Source organism: Styela clava, chromosome 4 (genome assembly GCF_964204865.1).
Source record: "Styela clava chromosome 4, kaStyClav1.hap1.2, whole genome shotgun sequence".
In the NCBI taxonomy this organism is placed as follows: Eukaryota; Metazoa; Chordata; class Ascidiacea; order Stolidobranchia; family Styelidae; genus Styela; species Styela clava.
The window spans coordinates 12,686,871-12,707,442 of NC_135253.1; the positions used below are offsets into that span (position 1 = coordinate 12,686,871).

The following is a 20,572-nucleotide window of genomic DNA, read 5'->3' on the forward strand; positions in this document are numbered from 1 at the left end:
ACAATAAAAATAAATGACAAGGAATTAAATTTCATGCATGACTATGTACAAATTTAATGGTTACAATATAAACACTTTAAATATTTGTTATGTCTATATATTATATATATAGACAATTAGTGTTGTACATAAGAATAAAACGTGCATTTTACCAACTTTTTAAAAAACGGAGTATTTATCTTTTCTAAATGTTTATATACAATAAATGCCCCCTATTTTCTCATTGCACAGAGTGTCTCAAAATAAATGGAACTCATTAATTCGAATAACCAATTTTGTGAGTTTCATTTATTTTAGGACACCATATATTTAAGATCCTATTTTGATAGGGTATTATTGTTATGTATGCAATCCATCATCCGGGTCGCAGTTGACTCATGGGATCACAGTCGCAAAAACATAAAACTAGTCAGATTTAGCGAGTAAAAGCGTATCGACAAGTTTATGTCAGCGAGTGCATATCTTCGAAGCAAACGTACGATTTTGATACTCTTTATCAAAGTTGAATGTTTTGAAAACAACTCTTTGGCGCCATATAATGGATATAGGAGCTAGGTTGAAGCGTGAGTCTCTAATTTCAGCAACACAATTCATCAGTGAATGCTACTTTCATTTTTACTATTGAAACATCAAAATCATGTACAAATAAAATCGTTAATGAAATAAATGAAGCCTTAGAAAACGTTATCAGATTGCAAAAAAAACAAGCACTAAGTGAGACAAAAACTGTCTTTTATATATTATGCTGAGCTATTGTTTATAGTTCCTGCATGTGCATATGTGCACATATATTTTTTCTCCAAATCCCTTTATATATTTATTTCCTAGCAATTATATGACCGCTATGGAGTGTGACACCAGGTATAAATATCTTTTTCTCCCTCGCACCTCTCAGTATTCCAGAATCGGTCTTTGCTGCATTAAAAGTTAGAACGTAAATACGGTTCCATTACATTTGAACCCACGTACATTTGAACCCATGACAATTGCACCTGTATGCTATTGCACGGTGACCGTACATTTGAACCCATGTACATTTGGACCCATGCGTATATCCACGGGTTCAATCTATATGCGGGTGCTAAAACCCATGGGTTAGGGTCAGTATGGGTTTAACTATCCGTGAAACAAAAAAAATTCCATAGGTGCAATAGCATACAGGTACAATTCTGATGGGTTCAAATGTAATGGAACCCTATTGCACCTATGGAATTTTTTTTGTTTCACGGATAGTTAAACCCATACTAACCCTAACCCATGGGTTTTAGCACCCGAATATAGATTGAACCCGTGGATATACGCATGGGTTCAAATGTACGGTCACCCGTAAATACATATTATGCCTGTCATCAATTATATGAATTAAGGAATTGGTTATGTAAACAACACCTGTTTGCACACACATGTGTCAAATAGTGCCGTTTAAGTGTGCTTGGAACATTATAACAGCGGTACCAGTCGTGATTTTCATTATGTCAGGGATTGGCCAGTTTTCAACTTAAGAAACAACTTCAACAACTAGCTGCGACGTCAGTTTAGCAACCCCCGCGCAACACTATTTATTCGGGCACCCTGAATATTCAACGCGTTTGATAATAATCACCTGCGTCATGTTTGAAAGGTTGCCTTCGGGAACAAATTAGCGTCATTTCTAGTCGATGTTTCTCAAGTCTGCAGACTGTCCTGCTTAGCGGAATTTGTGTAAACGTGACACCGGTCTTGTACGCAGCCGCGTCCGCCATGAGCTGGTGTCGTTAGTTATATATCTTAGAGTGGGGAGTTTGACAGTCTGAAACGCGATTAGTAATTGCTTCAATTAAAGTTTGTCATTTTTATAAAAGTTTCAGTTAATATTTAAGTTATTTTGATCATGTCGTCCAAAACCAGGCAAGCGTCATCTGCCGATAATCAACGAAAGACAACTAAGACAAGTGGGAAAAATACTGGTAAGTTTTAGAAGAAAATATGCGTTAATTAGAGCATCATTTTTTCAAGTTCCTTGGTTGTTTACACTGCTGGAGAAAGTGTGGCGTGTATTTGTGCTTTATATGTAACGCGACTGCCTTTGGCGAGGACTAAACGGAGTTGAACGTTTTGTTACGTTGGGCATTCGTCAAAAAACAACATAGGCACTTGCGGAAATATAAAAAGGTTTTATGAAAATACCTTGAAAATTGTGCGCTAAATAAACCGTCATGGGTATTTAAATGCGAATAGTATTTAACACATCTACAACTGGTACCGAGACCGGCTGCTTTACTGATATTTGTTTGTCAGTCAGCGAAGGTTCAGATGCCGCTTGCGACATATCGTGTTTGTTGAATGTCAGACAAGGTCATCGAATTTGAAATTTCGAATTTTGATGGCCGCAATTTCAACAACTGGTGTCGTACGAAAAATGTTGGTTTTCACGCAAAAAAGTGTTATTCGCAATTTGAAGAAAAGAATTTCCATAATAATAATCGAAGTGGTATTCAAATATGCCGAGTTGTTTAATAAGTAGGAATATAGAGTCGCTATAAATAACATAGAAAATAAACCTGCACATTAAAATTGCTACAAGACGCGGCATCGGTACGAAGACTAGTTGTACGACTGGTTTGCTTAATTTGCGGTCGCATCGCGTCAACACACATTTATTCGCAAGGTCACATTTGCCTGCGGGCCTGCAGCATTCCATTGCCGATTTTGATGCCGATGTGATAAACAAATCGACCAGGTATTTATTTATAGGCAGAAAACTTGTAATGTACACCTTTTTTCTTGTGATGCAATAAAGATGCCTATGTAGGCTACGCGACTGAAAACCACAAACTAATTTTTCCACCTCACTGATCATGATTACAGAGCCAAAGGTTGAGAGAGCTCCGGCTGTTTTATGCTCTCGCTATTAGAATGACTCTCGGCCTGTCGCCGTGATGCTATTATAGCGCAAAAGATTAGCAATGGTCAAGTACATGCAATACGCGATTCTAAAATTAACACGAAATTGCTTTTCTGTTAAAACAGAAGTTTAAGAAGGCTTTAATATTTAACATCGTGGGAAAAAATCTGAATATTCAATCGTAGAAATACGCTGCGAATAAAAATATCTTTCCACACTCGTAGATAAGCGAGAGTAAATTGTGTACAATATGATCATCTTCGTTCAATTTTGTCACCCAGTGTCTGCTTCGAATAGCTCCGACGAGAGAACGTGACCTTCGCGATGTGCGTTGTATTATTTTTTCAGCTAAAACGGCGAGGTGTCGAACGCCCATACGTAAAGGTCGGGCCTGATTATAAATAATAAAAAAAAGCTGCTGCCTGTCGTGCTGGCGCAAGCAGCGGTTCGTTATGAATTTTCGTCGGTGGATCAGATATCAGGATATTGTCTGAATACCGTTTTTTTGTGATTGTTCTCATCAGACAGCGCTATGGTTAAGCAAATAAAATTGTTATTAATTCCCGCGTTGTATTTCGTGACCAGCGTGCGTATGCCGCGAGTTCACTGATGATAACGGTTCAGCGAATAGCGTTAGCTGCAGAATTGATGGCATGCGAACGTGCAGATTGGGTATAGGGTTAAGTTGAAATAAATTGAGATATTGGGCGAAAAAGTCTGATAGACGTCTAGTGCTTTATTGGACAAAATCAATCCTTGCAATTTATAACTAATGTTATGACAAAGCAATGTCGATTGTGAACATTTGTTAAATTTTATTGGCGAAAATAAAAGAATCGTTTGTGCATTTAATGAATTCCTTCAGTAGCGCGGAATTCGTACGACTTGTAAGAAAAAGTAACAGCAGATACTGAACTTTAATTTGCACTTTGATATAAAAATGCAGCAATACAGCAATAGCCAGATCAGCAGATAGCCTACTCATAGGCCTAACTTACCTGTAAGCTATGTTAAATGTAGTATATCTGATAATGGTCAACGGATCAAGCATAGGACATGATTCAGTCCGAAAATTTATCTTATCTGTGTTCTTCTTGTGATATTCCTAATTATTATTTTATCAAATAACTCATTTTTAGCAATGTATGTTGTGGTTTCAGTCTGCTTGACAAACGATCTTCAGAAATTTCCACTTTAAATATATAATTTTCACAATTAATTTGGCAATCCCAAAACGCTTCAATGAAACACTGCTTTCTCATATCTTTGCGATATAAATATAGACCATTTTTAGTGGATAATAAACAATAACAATCAGGTGCATGACGACAGCCATGCTTCAGTTAGGTATTTGTCACCGTGTTATTTTTGCAATATAATTGAAGTAGGCCCACAGCATCATCATTTTTTGTCAGCGAGTGTTCTTTGATCCATATATCTGTATAGGAAAAGCACATACACGTCTCACATTTTTATTTGAATTTATAAGATATTGCCCGATGTCACATCGTGTTTTTGTTTTATTGTGTTTTACCTGTTTTTAGGGGAAGGGCAAGTACTTGTACGTATTTAAACTTTTTTATTAAGTTATGCCCGTCCTCCAGGTCCTCGGTATTTTGTTTGTCCCTTTGTTGTTGTTTTGTTTGTATCAGAGTGACCGAATAAAATTAATTGATTGATTAAACATGTTTTAAAGGATAAAGGATTTTTCAAATAATTATGTCAGAAAAAAGTCCATTGTAGCGACTAGCCACAATTTCAAATACATTTCAAGGCTTGCTTTTGTTGAGTAAACTACTGCCTTTTTGTGCAACAATAGGGTATACAAATAGTGGTGTGACTCAGCATAGAAAAGGTGATGGTGTGGTGACTGCAGTACAACCTCCAATCATAAAAACAATAAAAGCACCTGAACCATTGAAAAAGACTGACAAACAAAAACCAGTGACTAACGGAAATTCATCTGGTGCTAGAAGCAAAACTACAGTAAGTAATGTCAATGTTTCTTTTTCTTTCAAGTTAACTTATATCTTACATCTGTACATGGCATTCTATAGGGTTTTGTAGGTATGAAATCATCGAATTGTCAATTGCTCTGAAATAACTCAAGTACTCGGGTTGCGTTTATGTTCATTAGTACAAGAAACTTAGTAATCTATATCATGAATTTAACATGCATTTAGTAGAGTTTTAGATGTGAAGTTGACCTGTGGATTGTTTTGCAATTTTGTCTCGGTATTATGAAATATCTCCCCAGTTGCTGGACAACTCAATTTTATATCTCCAGTACTTGGAAGATAGAAGGCAATTGATTTTATTAATTTCATATGATTTTTTTTACACAAGTGATCAATATTTCACCAAAATTTTGCAAAGTTTTATCCCTATTCAAGATTTAGTATATTTTATTAACTGAAATATCCTATATTTTTGCAGCTCATGGCTCAAAAACCTCTCACCGATCATGAAAAACGGAAACAGATTTCAGTTCGGGGCATTTCTTCACTTGAAAGTGTGGCTGATATAAACAAGGTTAGTTATTTAAATTTACACTTTTTTCTCGGGTAGTTAGATTCATGCAGTTTCTCAACTCTCAACTTTAATTAGGCTTTTCTGTGTTAAACAAGTCACTGGGTTTGAGATCATGAATGCAATTCGTTATTTTCTCATCAATAAAATTTTTTTTATTGCTGTTCTTGTTGCTTTATTTAGGTATTTAAAATAATCTGACCAAATTAAAAGGTGATCACATATTTAAATGCTGCCTTACACTTGTCCGAACATATATAACATGCGTTCATATATAACATGTAGTTCAACGTCAAGTTCTATATTATTAGCGAATCAAATCTCATGGGTATAAAATACAAATCACTTGACACGTGCACATAAATACATTGCAAACATAAACCAGCTGTTTGTGGGGTTATTTGAATTCATTGACTCAGTGTTTGGTGATTACAGCCACAATCTGATTTAGATAAGATAATTTATTTTGAACTCGAATGTGGTAAAAATGAATGTACCGGTATTTGCATGTGATCTGGCTGAACATTTGCACTTGCATATGGCGTTCTGTGACCAAAATATGATGTTATATTATTAGTTGCAAGTTGATCTTTTCTTGATTTCAGGCTTTCAATCGCCATCTTCATTTTACTCTTGTGAAAGATCGAAATGTTGCAACCGATAGAGATTATTATTTCGCCCTTGCAGAAACTGTTAGAGATCAGTTGGTAGGAAGATGGATAAGAACTCAACAGTGGTATTATGAAAAAGATCCTAAGGTGTGTTTCAAGAACAATTTCCCAATAACTTTTTACTTCTGATATGTATGACAACAGCAGATTATGAAATTGAGTGTCCATATAGGTTGCTAACTCCCACAAGGTATACTGGTAATGGCTCCATTACATTTGAACCTACATACATTTGAACCCGCGACACTTGCACCTACATACTATTGCACCTATGGAAATTGTTTTTGTTATATGGATATTTGAACCCATACTAACCCTAACCCATGGGTTTTAACCCGCATATAGATTGAACCCGCGGATATACACATGGGTTCAAATGTACAGTCACCACTGGTAATATGTAGTTTTTAGTCTGCTTCATTGTGAACGAGGAGTGTCTGACTTTGTGTGTTTGTCATTGAAAGTGCAGGCACATAAATTACGTACATGCAAAAAATAACAAAACAAATCTGGAAAAAATTTTACCACGCTCATCTATCTTAAACATTAACTGCTTAGCTTTTTTGCTCCTAATCTCAAATTGTAATCTGGTGGTGATTTATTCTGCGTTTTCATTTCCATTATATCAATCTAAATCGATCCATTAGAGTAGATTCAGAATATATATGTCGAAAGTATTTTATATGGCAAATTTAGGCAAAACTGTGGTTTACTTCAGTTGAAAGTTTCGGTTATAACTTCAAATCGTTTTTTGTCATACCGATGCTTACACTATGTATTCGATTGTGATTTGTTTTATACAGAGAGTCTACTATCTATCACTTGAGTTTTACATGGGAAGAACTTTGCAAAATACCATGCTGAATCTCGGCATACAAACTTCTTGTGATGAAGCTATGTATCAGCTTGGGCTTGATATTGAGGAACTCCAAGAATTGGAAGAAGATGCTGGTTAGATTTGTGACTTATTAATCTGGATTTTCTAATATTTCAGAGCTAATTCAGTCTTAAAAATTTGTTTCGATGATGTTTTCTAATTGGTTATGTTGCCATTTTGGCGTTCAAGGACACTTCCGAATCTGTGTTATATTTATTGCAGAAACTATGTATGCATTGTTGCTTTACATGTAACAAAATTATAAGCCTTTTTTTTTTCATTCCCCTTTGCATAATTTTTTTTTTATCAATATTGCCTTTTATAAATTGTGAGAATCTGAGATGAAATTATAATTATTGCTTCATTTAGTCTCCCAATTTGCTGTTACATTTTTGCCCCTATATAGGTCTTGGCAATGGTGGGCTGGGAAGACTTGCTGCATGTTTTCTGGATTCTATGGCAACTCTGGGTATGGCTGCATATGGATATGGAATACGTTATGAATATGGGATTTTCAATCAAAAGATTCGCCAGGGTTTTCAGGTGACGTTCGTCTGTATTGCAGACTTATCAATGCATTATTTATGGAACAGTCGATTGGCTGCAGCAGTATATGGTTTACAGCCTTAAATAGGTTTCCCTTAGAAACAATCTTATTACTCATAAGAGAATATTTCTAGCCGCTGCAAAATAGTATTTACCAGTAATGTTTTGCCTAACAATTGTGTTCTTGAATATAGAATGTCCAAAACAAATCAGATATTCAATCCATTCAGTATTAAATATATACAAATACAATACATCCCCTAAGTTCTTAAATCAAGGTAAATTTTGAACAGTTTCATCTGTTAATTTATGCAAACCATAGAACCGTTTGAACAGCTGTTCATTCAAACTTGCATATACATATTCAGACTCATTGAATATACAAGGACTCTGTGTTCCATGTTAAGCATGATCCAATTTAGATCATATTCTATATTCAAAAATATTGTTCTGAAATGCTTTCAGGATAGTAAATTATTTGATTTTGGTGTTCCTTTATTTTCATCATGGACACATGACAATGCTAACCGTACTGTGTATATACTGTATATATTTCACAATCAATTATACAGAATTTTTATTTAATTACAAATAGCTTGAGGAAGCAGATGACTGGCTTCGTTATGGAAATCCATGGGAGAAAGCAAGACCAGAATACATGATTCCAGTTCATTTGTATGGAAGAGTAGAAAATCCCAATGGATGGGAAAAAGAAAGCGAATGGAAAGATACTCAGGTAAGTCATTCATGGATTTTTTTTTTATATTCAGTCATAATTATGTAAATAGTATGTTGAATAATATTCTAACCTTCAATCAAAATTTAGTTGTCCCAATTGTCTTAAGCTTGTATGGATGGATTGTACATTCACAGTTTGCTTTTTTGCTTTCGGTCGACTTTGTGCGGGACCACTACTTATCCTTCTATGCTTTTGTGCTGGTGAATAAACACGCATATAATGCCATGATGCTGTTGCAAGAGTTGAAAATAACTATTTAGAGAGATTCAAATCTTAGTGTATAGCAAATAGCAATACTGTTAAATCACCCAGTATAATGTTTTCTTATTATTTCATTTAGTTCTGTTTCAAAGAAACTGCTCTCTCTCAGGAATTCAGCATAATTATTTTATTCACTAGTTCTGTATCTTATTCATTTATTTTTAGGTCATTTTTGCTATGCCATATGACACTGCAACACCAGGGTATGGAAACAATACTGTGAACACGCTTAGATTATGGTCAGCCAAATCACCAAACTCTTTCAATTTAGATGTCTGTAAGTAAACTTAATGCAATTTTGTAATCTACAAGAGTTTTTAAAATTGTTATTATGACTTTAGATCCTATTCGTTGCAGTATCTTGTGTATGTTATATGCTAGTTACTATGCCTAAAGTATATTCTATTCAACACCAATATCAGTACTGGTAATGGTTAATCAGTTGAATATTATTGGTTATGATTTCTCTTGACATTTGATTGACTATTTACTGCCATCATATGCATCCTTTTTTATGTACACTCAAACGAATGAAATTTCCTTATTTTTGTCTACTGTTGCCTTTAATACAAAAAAAATGACTACGACTATTGAGGAAATACAAAAACTCTGCATATAAGGCTATTTGATAATTATAATATTGGGTTCTAAATGCCTATGGATGGAACTGTTTTGACATTAATGTGTTAACCGCTATTGAATGTCATTCAACAGGAGTGCATTCGGTTATTCGACCTTTATTTTTGGAAAGTAGTTCCAAATGCTCTAAGAGACAATTTTGATTTATTTCCCAATAAATTTTGTCTCAGGCCTATTCTTATTTATTTTAAACATTTCAGTCAATACAGGGGATTATATTCAAGCAGTATGTGATAGAAACTTGGCTGAGAATATATCAAGAGTTCTGTATCCTAATGATAACGTAAGTTTTTGTGTAACAGTATTTTCTTTTAACTTGTACGCCAGCATACTAACTATCACTTTTTTACAGGTTGGTGTTTCAGAATCATTATTGTGGTTGATTTTAATTCTAAATAATGCAAAAAATGGTAAACATGTGCAATTTTGCTGCTAATATGACAATTTTTTGAATAATTTTAGTGATGGTTACATTTAAAAACCAGTTTATATCAGTTTTGTCCAAATAAAAATTTTACTGTGGATTTCTACCAGAGATTTTTTGCTGTGATTATATAAAAGTTTTGACTTTCACTAGCTCATTAATAATGTCTATAATTTTATGGTTGTGTGACATTCTTTTCAGTTCTTCGAGGGGAAGGAACTTCGATTGAAGCAGGAATATTTTGTCGTATCTGCTACTCTTCATGACATAATACGTCGCTTCAAATCTTCTACTTTCGGATGTCGTGATCCAGTTCGAACATCATTCAAAAGCTTTCCAGAAAAGGTTGGTGAATACAGAATTATGATAAAAATATACAGGGCAGTCATAAAATCTTGTCACAATTACAATTTTAATATGAATTCGGTTCACAATATATCCTAACCTAGAACCTAGGTTTGTTGTATATCTAAGTTATTTTAATTCACTTTATACACTGATATTTGCACGAAGCACATCAAATTTTTTACCTAATTTAAATCGGTATATTATATGAGCATATAAAATAAAAGTGGTTTGGAGATGTCTGTGATCAATGCATTTAACTGTGTAAATGAACGTCCTGAAAAGGGCTCATAGTCACGACCACCATTGATGAGTCACGCTGGTGCTTTTACTTTGTTGTTTCCTGAAGTATTTCCTGATTTCATACTTACCTGTTGTTGCGAGGATCATGATTTTAATTTGACTATATACATTGTCGCTCAAAGAATTCGAATAATCTACTGTTCGGAGATAATTATAAAATAATATTTTGAATATGGAATATTGAATGTTCCAAATTTTAGACAATATTTAACAGGAATTTGATTACCGTAACCTATTCCGTGACTCAAAGAAATGATTTGGGTGGATTATAGTAGAGGTACACATTGACAGACTTTCCATACAGTCAACTTTAACAATGAATTCAAATTTTTCATGACTACCTGATGCCAAGATTTCAAATTAAACATATTCCTGAAATTCAGAATTTAAATTATTTAAACAATCTTATTTTTAGAGTATTTGAATATTCGTTTTGTTTAGCCCTATAGATGGTTGGGGTAATTAGAAATTCAGACTTAACTGTTGATATTGGCCGAGGGGCAAGCAGGACATTTTTATTAATTTTGCTGCAATTATTGTTAATCTATCTTCAAATTTCAAGGTTGCGATTCAACTAAACGACACTCATCCTTCACTTGCAATACCTGAATTGATGAGAATTCTACTCGACATTGAGAAACTTGACTGGGACACAGCATGGGATATTGTCTATAACACTTGTGCTTACACAAATCATACCATTCTTCCTGAAGCATTAGAAAGATGGCCTGTGTCTATGCTGGAACGAATGTTACCAAGACACTTGCAAATTATCTATCTTATCAATGGAAAACACCTTGAGGTGAGTTGCGGAATAACCGTTAATATATACTTTTGTTTCGTTGACCTTTAAATCACTTGAAGGACAAATTTAATAAGCAAAAGTTCAGACCATTTGCTACATAATTTCATGAATTTTTTAATAGCAGGTAACTTAGAATGCAGAGTTACTTCTTCTCACTAAAATATGATTTGCTCTGTTTCTTCTATACAGATTCTGTTCTCAGACTTTAATCGGTTTCACTTTTTTATTTTACTTATCGCAAAAGTTTGGCATATTTATCATCGTTTTTCATTTAGGCTAGAGACATCAGAAATTGAAAAAAAAAAATGAGTCCCTTGTTTGGCAGCACACATCTTTAGTAACTCACCCTAAAAATCATTTTTTTTTTATATTGCAGCCCAATAGCTGGTAGAAGCCATTCAAATGTCTATTGTGACCATATATACCTCCCTATCCGAACATTTAATCATAAAGATATGTGCAATATGTTGTTACGAATTGATGAATTTTTTCCTAAGTAAAATAACTAATGCAATAATAAATTCTATTTTGTACTTTATCAGAAGTGTTTATTTCATTTTTAGACTGTGGGAAAACTTTATCCTGATAACCCTGAAATGGTTGGACGTATGTCACTCATTGAAGAACATGGTGAAAAACGAGTTAATATGGCCCACTTATGTATCGTTGGATCTCACGTTGTCAATGGGGTTGCTGCAATTCATTCACAGATTATCAAAGATCATACGTAAGTCCGGTTCAATTCCTTTGTTTTTTTATGTATTTTACAGGGTGGTTCACGTGACCGCTGGTCAGTTACGGCTTCCAGCACCATCAAGTCATGCTTCCGAAAACAGTAAACTGACTAACTAATCCCATATCAGACTTGGACTGATAACCGGACGAGAGGCCGTGGTTTGCCATATGAATAAATCATCTTATCGTCTTTTCGCTTCCACAGGATGAATATACAAATCCTGTCCTACATCTATCATGAATGATTTATATATGCTAATGCTGGTAACTTGGAGATATTAGGTTTTCAACAAAATAATATAAAAAATGATGAATAGTTAGTTAGCAGTACGACTCTGAAATCATTGTTAGTTGGAATGGGCTTTTTTTGTGAATTTGTTTAATTACCGTAATTAGTTTGTCTATGAAGTACAGAAGTGTGGTATTTGTTTCAAAAAATAAAGAAACTTGACCGAAACATTATTTATTTTACTCAGTTTCCATGACTTCTACGAGCTGTCTCAAAAGCTTGGACAAACCGATAAGTTTCAGAACAAAACTAACGGTGTGACTCCACGTCGATGGCTGTTGTTATGCAACCCTGGATTGGCTGATCTCATTGCTGATGTAAGAATTTTTATAAATGTTTTTCTTGTGAGCTTTCAAGAGTTTACTGCTCGGTGACAAATGAATTGTTTTCTGCTACCAACATTTTTAAGGCATTTTGATTTGTTATCTTGTACTAGATAAATGTAGATAGATGTTGTGATTTTAGAACCATCCAAATCTGAAATTTCAAACTTATCACAACTTTTGCTTGGCACATCGTGCTATACTTCAGAAATATGCTTCCACCATCAAGTCAATGCATCTGAAAACAATAACTGGCTAGCCCATACCCGATATGGAATGGCAACCGGACAACAGGCCGTGCTTCGCCATATGATTAATCTGTCTTACTTCTTTTTTCTGCCTGGAATAAATATGTAAATCCTATCCTTTCGAAGTGTGAAAGCTTCTCTCAAGGCTCAAGATGTTATTTATTGCTGTAAATAACTTGCAATTGATTTTTAAGGTAACTGATATTTCATGTCATTTAGAAACTTGGTGAAGAATGGCCGAAAAATCTTGATCAATTGCAAGATTTATGGAAACTCCACAAAGACAAGAATTTCATTCGTGAAGTTGCGAAAGTGAAGCAGGTAACTTGGAAATTTATTTTTGCATTTCCAATTTGTGGTATTTAATATTAAGAATTCATGTTGGCGAAATTGGTATTAGGCAATGATACTAATTAGATTGAATATCATGAAGCAAAAGTGTTTAAGTTGTATTAGTGAACAGCTTGTTACAATACTTTACATAATTACATATTTAGAAGGAATCGTCTGAATATTAATTTTCACTGTTTTTTTGGTTGAGTTTGTAAAAATCTTAAGTTGAAAATTCGTTGGATACTGTTTCTCTCACACTTTGTTGTATTTTGCTAATCAATTTTGGTGTAGGCACACATATATACATACCGGGTTATACATTCCATATGGATGTTATGTTTGGTTCAAAACATTTTTGCTATTGCAGGCACATTGTTAATCAGTTATAATTTCTCTTGACAGGAGAACAAGTTGAAATTGGCAGCCTTCATTGAGAAAGAATGGGGAGTCAAAGTGAATCCAGCATCCATGTTTGATATCCAGGTATAATTGTTGATCATGAATTATCTTTTTCTATATTATGTTCAGTCCGATTTTGACAAGTTTTAAAAACTATTGAATTAGGCCTGGTTATAGTGCCCAGTCTTGTCATCTTTTGAGATAGTTAATCTTGTATACTTGCGAAGTTGTTTAGCCATATTGTTTTAGATATACTGTAGTTATAGAGTCACTCAAAACCAGGTAACTTGTTCAAAAAAATTTCATTTTAAGTTTTCATTTTCCCTCTGATTTTTCATACAACATTCTCACTCGAGAGAACAAGGGTCTGAACAAGCAGTCTTATAGAGCCACTATTTTCGAATAGGTCACCTAACCAACTTTTTACTCAGTTGAGGTGGCGGATATGAGGTCTGAACCAAATTTTTTTGTTAGATTCATATATAATCTTTCGTTCAGGTGAAACGAATCCATGAATACAAGCGTCAACTTATGAATGCCCTGCATATCATTGTTATGTACAACAGGATTAAAGAAAACCCGAATGCTGACTTCGTGCCACGTACTATAATGATTGGTGGAAAGGTAACACAAGTTGCTCATTGCTCAATAGTATAGCTTCATAAAGATATCCATTTCTTGCAATCACACAGCTTTAGTAAGAAAAACTTAGGAACAACTCATAAATAATTAAGAATGTTTATACCAGCATAGTTTATTATTTTACACTACATCTCTGATTGGCAACTGATTTTCTATTTTATCGGTGAAATCAAGGGTTAATTCAATATTATACGAAATAAATTGGCAAGTTATTCAAACACATAATAAACATTAAGAATTGCTAAAAACAGGGTTCATGTAATCAATAATAGATTACAGCTTCCTACACCATCAAGTCAATGCATCTAAATATCTTGTTACTATTTTTATGCCTGCCTGCCACAGACTGCTAACTGAAAGTGTGGGTTCGGTATAGGACTAACTCATCTTACTCATCTTATTATCTTTCCTCTGTCTAGGATTAAATATGAAATTCTGATTCCACTCCATTTAGAAAACCATACTCTCAACATCTTTATTCCAACTATATACGTTGCACCATCTCACTCGTTTTTGGAAATCCTACTCTTAAATTTTATTCCAACTAAATATGTTGGGCATCTATAATCTCATTTGCGGATATTGCTTTTAAATTTTGAATCTCTGCGATATTTTTTTTTTTTACAGGCTGCTCCAGGATATCATTCTGCGAAAATGATCATCAAGTTGATAACAAGTATTGGCAACAGAGTGAATAACGATCCTATCATTGGTGATAGACTCAAAGTTGTTTTCTTGGAAAACTACAGGTTGTTCGTCATATATATATATTTTTTTAACTTGTGTGGTCTCATTTGTTTGCTTTTATGTTCTTAGTAGGTGAAAATTCCGTAGAATGATTTATTACCATGGAAAGTTTTAAATTATCTTTTCTCCCACAGCTAATGGGGCCAATTGACTTCAAATTTCAGTAGGTAAAAAGATCGAAGAGGTTGTGGCTAGGCTATTGCTGTCATTTTTTTTTTCCTTTCAAATTTTCAGATTTCAAAACATAGATTTTGAAGGTTTACAATAATATTCGTAAGGCATAAGCCACATATTATAATATTTAAGATGCGTTATTTCTAACATAACTGAAGTATTCCATTGTATTAATCCAGAGTTTCACTTGCTGAGAAAGTTATCCCAGCTGCAGACTTGTCAGAGCAGATTTCAACTGCTGGAACAGAAGCTTCAGGAACAGGCAACATGAAATTCATGGTGATTATATATACTGTTTTTTTATTAAATTCATTTCACAATATTCTGTATGAATCAGTTTGGAAGAAAATCTGGAAAATAATAGAAAAGTCAAGAATTAAAGGAAACAATCGAAATTGAACGACTTTTAAATTTAGATAAATGCTTTTTTAGATGAATGGTGCTCTTACTATTGGAACATTGGATGGTGCTAATGTTGAAATGGCAGAGGAATTGACGAAAATGGCAGAAAAAGACAAATCCAAACTTGAAAACATCTTTATTTTTGGAATGGAAGTTCACGAAGTCAGTGATTTGGACAAGTGAGTATTGTGTATTACAAAGGTGGTTTTCACTTAATATACCAGGTAGCAGATGTGGTTGTAAAGTCTATATAGTCTGCAATAAATATCTTTAGTTGTCGAAATGTCAGTAGGCCTACAATTTATATGGATTGTAATTTGAAATTGAAGCTATTCGATGAGACTTATTTTTGTAGTTTAGTTTTCAAGAATTTACCAAAGTTAGAATTTAAGTTAATACAGAAAAAATTTTTAGGCTGACAAAATATTTGAATATGGTCCTCATTTTCTGGCCCACAATATGTAGACAGCTTTCATTCAAATTTGTAAATTAACTAGGAATGAATGGCAGTAGGTGTGCACTATTGTCACAATCATTAAGATGTTGTTTCTGTGTGTTCATTTAGTGGATAACCAAATAGCACCTTCAGAAATATGGATTCAGAGATCACAAGTCTAAATCTTTGAGAAGGCTTAGTCTTTTTTCCTAAATTTGATGGCGATCTCTAGGGCTGTCCAAGCGAACCAAATATTCGAATCGTTTTCCGGCTAATTTTCGAATCGCTAAAATTAGGTACCGGTACATAAAGCGGAAACCACCTTTACGGGATGTTTTTCATCGGGCAAGCGGCGGCGCTCCGAGCTCAGACCACTCTCGCTCCCGGCTTGCTTAATTGGTTTCCCGATATTTCTCTCGCCTTCATTTTGTGATAAACAGGACATTACTAATGCCCGCCCGGTGGCACGTGATTAGCCATTTCATGCGTGGTCATCATAACAAGGTATAGTCGATCGTGACGTTTTTGAGAGAGAACAAGGAAAAAAAGGAGACAATTTAGAAAACGATAGTTCTATAAATAGAATCGATTTGAAGCTGTTGAGTTAGTTATCATAGGAACATGGTACAGGCAACTCAAAGCTGAAACAGGTGTTTTGGGATCCTTATGATGGCAATACCTTCTTTAAATGGAATTTGTAATTTCTCATGATGGCATTACTGTATTATCCATCTATATACCAAGACAAATAATTGCACTCTTGCATTTTGATGGCTGTTGTACACTAACAATATTATAGTCCTCAAATAATATTGTCATCAAACTAGCTTGGAATTTTTAAATGCAATTTTGAACTTGAGCAACAGTTTTATCTATATTGATGGTTGTTATTATTTTGCTGAAATTTACACAAAAAAACATAAAGACTAGTGAATAGGATTAAAATAGCATCTACAGGCCTTGTATGTCCTACTAAAACTGAATCCATCAAAATTGAGATTGCAATTTTTGAATAGTGCAATTTTTACTCTTAACACTCAACAGTTTTCGAGACCCAAATTTTGGAGTTCTCCAATTTTTTTGACCAGTTCATACAAGCGTGTGATCTCCTTTGATGTAACTGCACATACGTTACCACAACATCGAAGGGCAGGCGTTTATTGTATAATAGAGACAGATTAACTATTGCGCAATAATATTCGATTATTCGGTTCGCTTCGGCGAAAATATTCGATTCGATTCGAATCAAAAAATTATTCGATTTTGGACAGCCCTAGCGATCTCCTGATACACCATTGTGAATATTGACCATTGTTTTCAGACAAGGATATAATCCTCGATCATTCTATGAAAAATCTCCAGAGTTGAAGAAAGCAATAGATCAAGTTGCCAGTGGATATTTCTGTCAAAACGAACCAGATATATTCAAAGGTCTCACTGAACATCTGTTGCATCATGACAGATTCAAGCTCATGGCTGATTTTGATGCTTTTGTGAAGTGCCAGGAAAGAGTCAGCGAAGTGTTTAAGGTTGGTAGTGTTTATTTCGTTTGCGGTTATTGGACAGTAAGTGATTGTTAATCAATAGATATCAAATTTTTATGATCTAAGACTGAATAAGGCGCTAGAAGACTTTATAAATTCTTCTCGTCCTATGGATAGGGTCTGGTATTTCAGACTAAATTTGCTATATTTTATAATTCACTTCATATTGTATTTGGTACACCTTCATTTGGCAATCTCCACAACTTTTCAAAATTTGGCTGGGTGTTTGCTGATGTTACAGTGTCTATATCAGTCATTTGACTTTGGTGTCAATAGATTTGAGAATTGCTCTCTTGTTTTTAGTTAAGTTATCTTAAATATTGGCAGTTACTGGCAAAAGCTGTTGTGCTGTAGCAAAAAGCTAAGATTATAACAAGTAATTATACTTGTGGTAAAAGGTTTGCTGCTCTAATGAATTGCATATATTCTGCATTCTTTATTGCTTTCTGAAATAGCAATGCCGAGTTCTTCAAAGCCTAAAACTACGCCTAAATTAAGTGACCTGCTATTTCAGAATCCAGATGACTGGACAAGCAGATGCATCTGTAACATTGCAGCTTCTGGAAAGTTCTCAAGTGATCGAACAATTGCACAGTACGCTAGAGAGATCTGGGGCATCGAACCTCAACCTGACCTTAAAATACCTGCTCCTCATGAAGCTTTGGTACGATCTGGAGAACACCAGTTTAACGATTTTTAGTTTTTCTGTAACATGCTAACACTGCTTGCCGAATCATATCACTGCACATCATAATTTGGACGACTTAAAAGAGTGTTGTGTAATTTGGTCTAGAAAGTCAGCAAGGCGCTATATATACTTGTAATTTGTTCCATTGTCTGCGTAGTAATTTATTATTCATACAATATTACCAAGTAAAGGTCAGTTTTTCTTTAATACAACCAAGTTCTTGATATAGTTCTCTAAAAACTTCCCTACTACTACTCAAAAGCTGTTGGTATTATAGCTGTTTTTCACAAAACTGTAATGTTCCGTGTTTCGAATCATAATTTTTCCGTCCCACGCTAGTAAATAATTTAATGCATGCAATCCAATCCAGAATGCCGATGCAAATATAAAAGCATGGCATGGCGCTAACTCAAGTTCTTCTGTTTTTGCAATCTCATGTCTGCTGTCAATTTCCCTCTTGTGAATAAACAAGCAGAAAAACCATAATTTGCCTCTGGTAACTTTGGCTGACTGTTCTGTATCATTTCGTTTCCAAACTGATTAGATTCTTTTTGCCACTGCATACATTATATATTTTGTCTGTATTTTTTCATTTAGCATGGAGTTTACTTTTGTTTCAAAATAAAAAGAACAATATTTTTTTTCTTGTTGGTATATTCTGTTTGGAAAATTCAATAAAAGTTCATTTATACAGCTTCATTTGTGTGCGTGTCTGTTTGTCCTGTAACCTTACCTTAATCAAAGCTGATCATTTGCATGGCTCACTCTGTCCTTTGGTTTCTGAGGACTGCAATCAGTGATTTGCATGAAAATACGGAGCGATTGGGTATATGACTAGATCTATCGGTCGCGCTGTAGTAGTTCTTAATAGGTGATTTAACTTTGCGCCCGAGCGTATTTGCTCGACATTAATGGCGTTTCTGGGGAAAACCGTTTGATTGCGGGAGTAACGATTTTGTGATTTATCATTATTTACTAGTCGGTTTTATGCCCCTACGTGTGAAACGATAAGTGAACACCAAAGCCGGATTATTGTTGCACATAATAAGTCGCGCTCGATTGCAGAGAATAAAGTTCGACCATTTCCTAGTTAATAATTGATGACTTGTGTGCAGCGCAAACAACCAGTCCCATAAGTTCAGAACTATCATACATAGACTAGCGTTGAGAAAATTCGTATCTGAAACTGCCCGACATTTTGAAAATGCATTGTCTGATTTTGCTAATTGGCTTGCTTCTTTATGATTGTTTTATTCCTCTTTAATGAACGAACGTTGCCGATTATCAATTAAATACGCGAGTTCGACGGGTATATTTTCCTCTCAAAATAATTGCGAACTCTTTTTCTGAACGCAATCACCAAGCATTCCAATCTATACGTATTTTTGAAAATAATCGCTCAAAATAGTGTAGTCTCCGCCACCGGAAAGTTTTTTGGGGTGAGAAAGTATATTTTGACTTGTTGAGCTGGTTTGTGGGCGACAGCCTAATGTATCCTATGTCGTTAAACGACGAGCAGCAACAGAAGGGCCCCGACTGCCCCATCCCCCACGTATTTGTCACACACTTTAACGAGACAATGTCTTTACTTATCCGCTCAATACCATTCGGTACAATACGATTAGGTAATTAAACAATAAGTAATGAACAGCTTACTCACTATTTTACCATGCATGACAATGTCCTAATCAAGCGTGAAATTATATTAAAACTGGATGTGGTGAGATGGCTCGGGGCTCTTTAACTCGATTATGTTCAATGAAAAAACAAATTATGACGGTTTATAATTTTTAAGAAACTCTAAATCAACTGGTTTGACTTCGTCTCATATTAATAATGTGAAAAACATTAACTATTGGGCTATATATAGTAAAATGTTACCAATATAATATAATTATCCCAAAAAGTTTATTAACTTCGGCAACAAGGTAATCATCATCACCCTTATGTTTTTGTATTCAACTGTTTCTGTTTTTGCACAGAAAAAAGAGAGAGAACCGAAGCAGAATCTCCCTTCATTCTGAGCAGGACTATGGGGAAACACATTTTTAGATGTTATTTGTATTCAGTGATGCTTTCTGTAACCTAGTAGTTTTTATTATACATTAGTAGGATTTGTTTATGTATTTTATTTTATTGGTCACTCTACTAGCTGGTGTTGAAATAAAGAGTTTATTACTGCACTCACATTGCTTGTTGTTTCTGGAGTCAACTGAAAAAAATATCAAATATAAATTACACTTGGATTTTACTAGAACGTAGTTGTGAATCACAGTGGGAGCGTTAAGAAGATGGGAGCCTGTCAAACAGGAGATAACTTCCTGACGTATCCACATCAGTCCAGGTATAATTCGTCGCCATACCTCGTGGTATGCAATATCTCATTCGTTTATTTCCTCTCAATGGTTTTTTCCAGAGTTTAGCAATAAATGACATTTTCTAACCGTTTAGCCCGTTTTCGTTGACACTCTCATCAGCTTGAATTGAAGTTACCAATGGTTTGCATATCCTTAACTGATATCGATATGTTACAGCTATAGTCTGCACTATATAATATCTCACATCTAGGAACTACCAAGATATTGAGAT

At 34.5% G+C, this 20,572-nt stretch overlaps 1 protein-coding gene across 1 annotated transcript; it reads left to right on the plus strand.

The window, feature by feature from the left end:
* The first annotated feature begins 1,787 nt into the window (after positions 1-1,787).
* On the plus strand, positions 1,788-20,166 carry LOC120325990 (glycogen phosphorylase, brain form-like). The gene is made up of 22 exons (XM_078111479.1): positions 1,788-1,946; positions 4,704-4,870; positions 5,321-5,416; positions 6,019-6,171; positions 6,888-7,035; positions 7,368-7,504; positions 8,103-8,243; positions 8,673-8,784; positions 9,347-9,429; positions 9,772-9,915; positions 10,781-11,020; positions 11,587-11,750; positions 12,235-12,364; positions 12,838-12,939; positions 13,354-13,434; positions 13,849-13,974; positions 14,620-14,741; positions 15,093-15,192; positions 15,346-15,494; positions 17,073-17,280; positions 17,810-17,959; positions 19,966-20,166. Exons 1-22 carry the CDS (start codon positions 1,871-1,873, stop codon positions 20,005-20,007), a joined length of 2,871 nt encoding a protein of 956 aa, XP_077967605.1. The 5' UTR covers positions 1,788-1,870; the 3' UTR covers positions 20,008-20,166.
* The last annotated feature ends 406 nt before the right edge of the window (positions 20,167-20,572 follow it).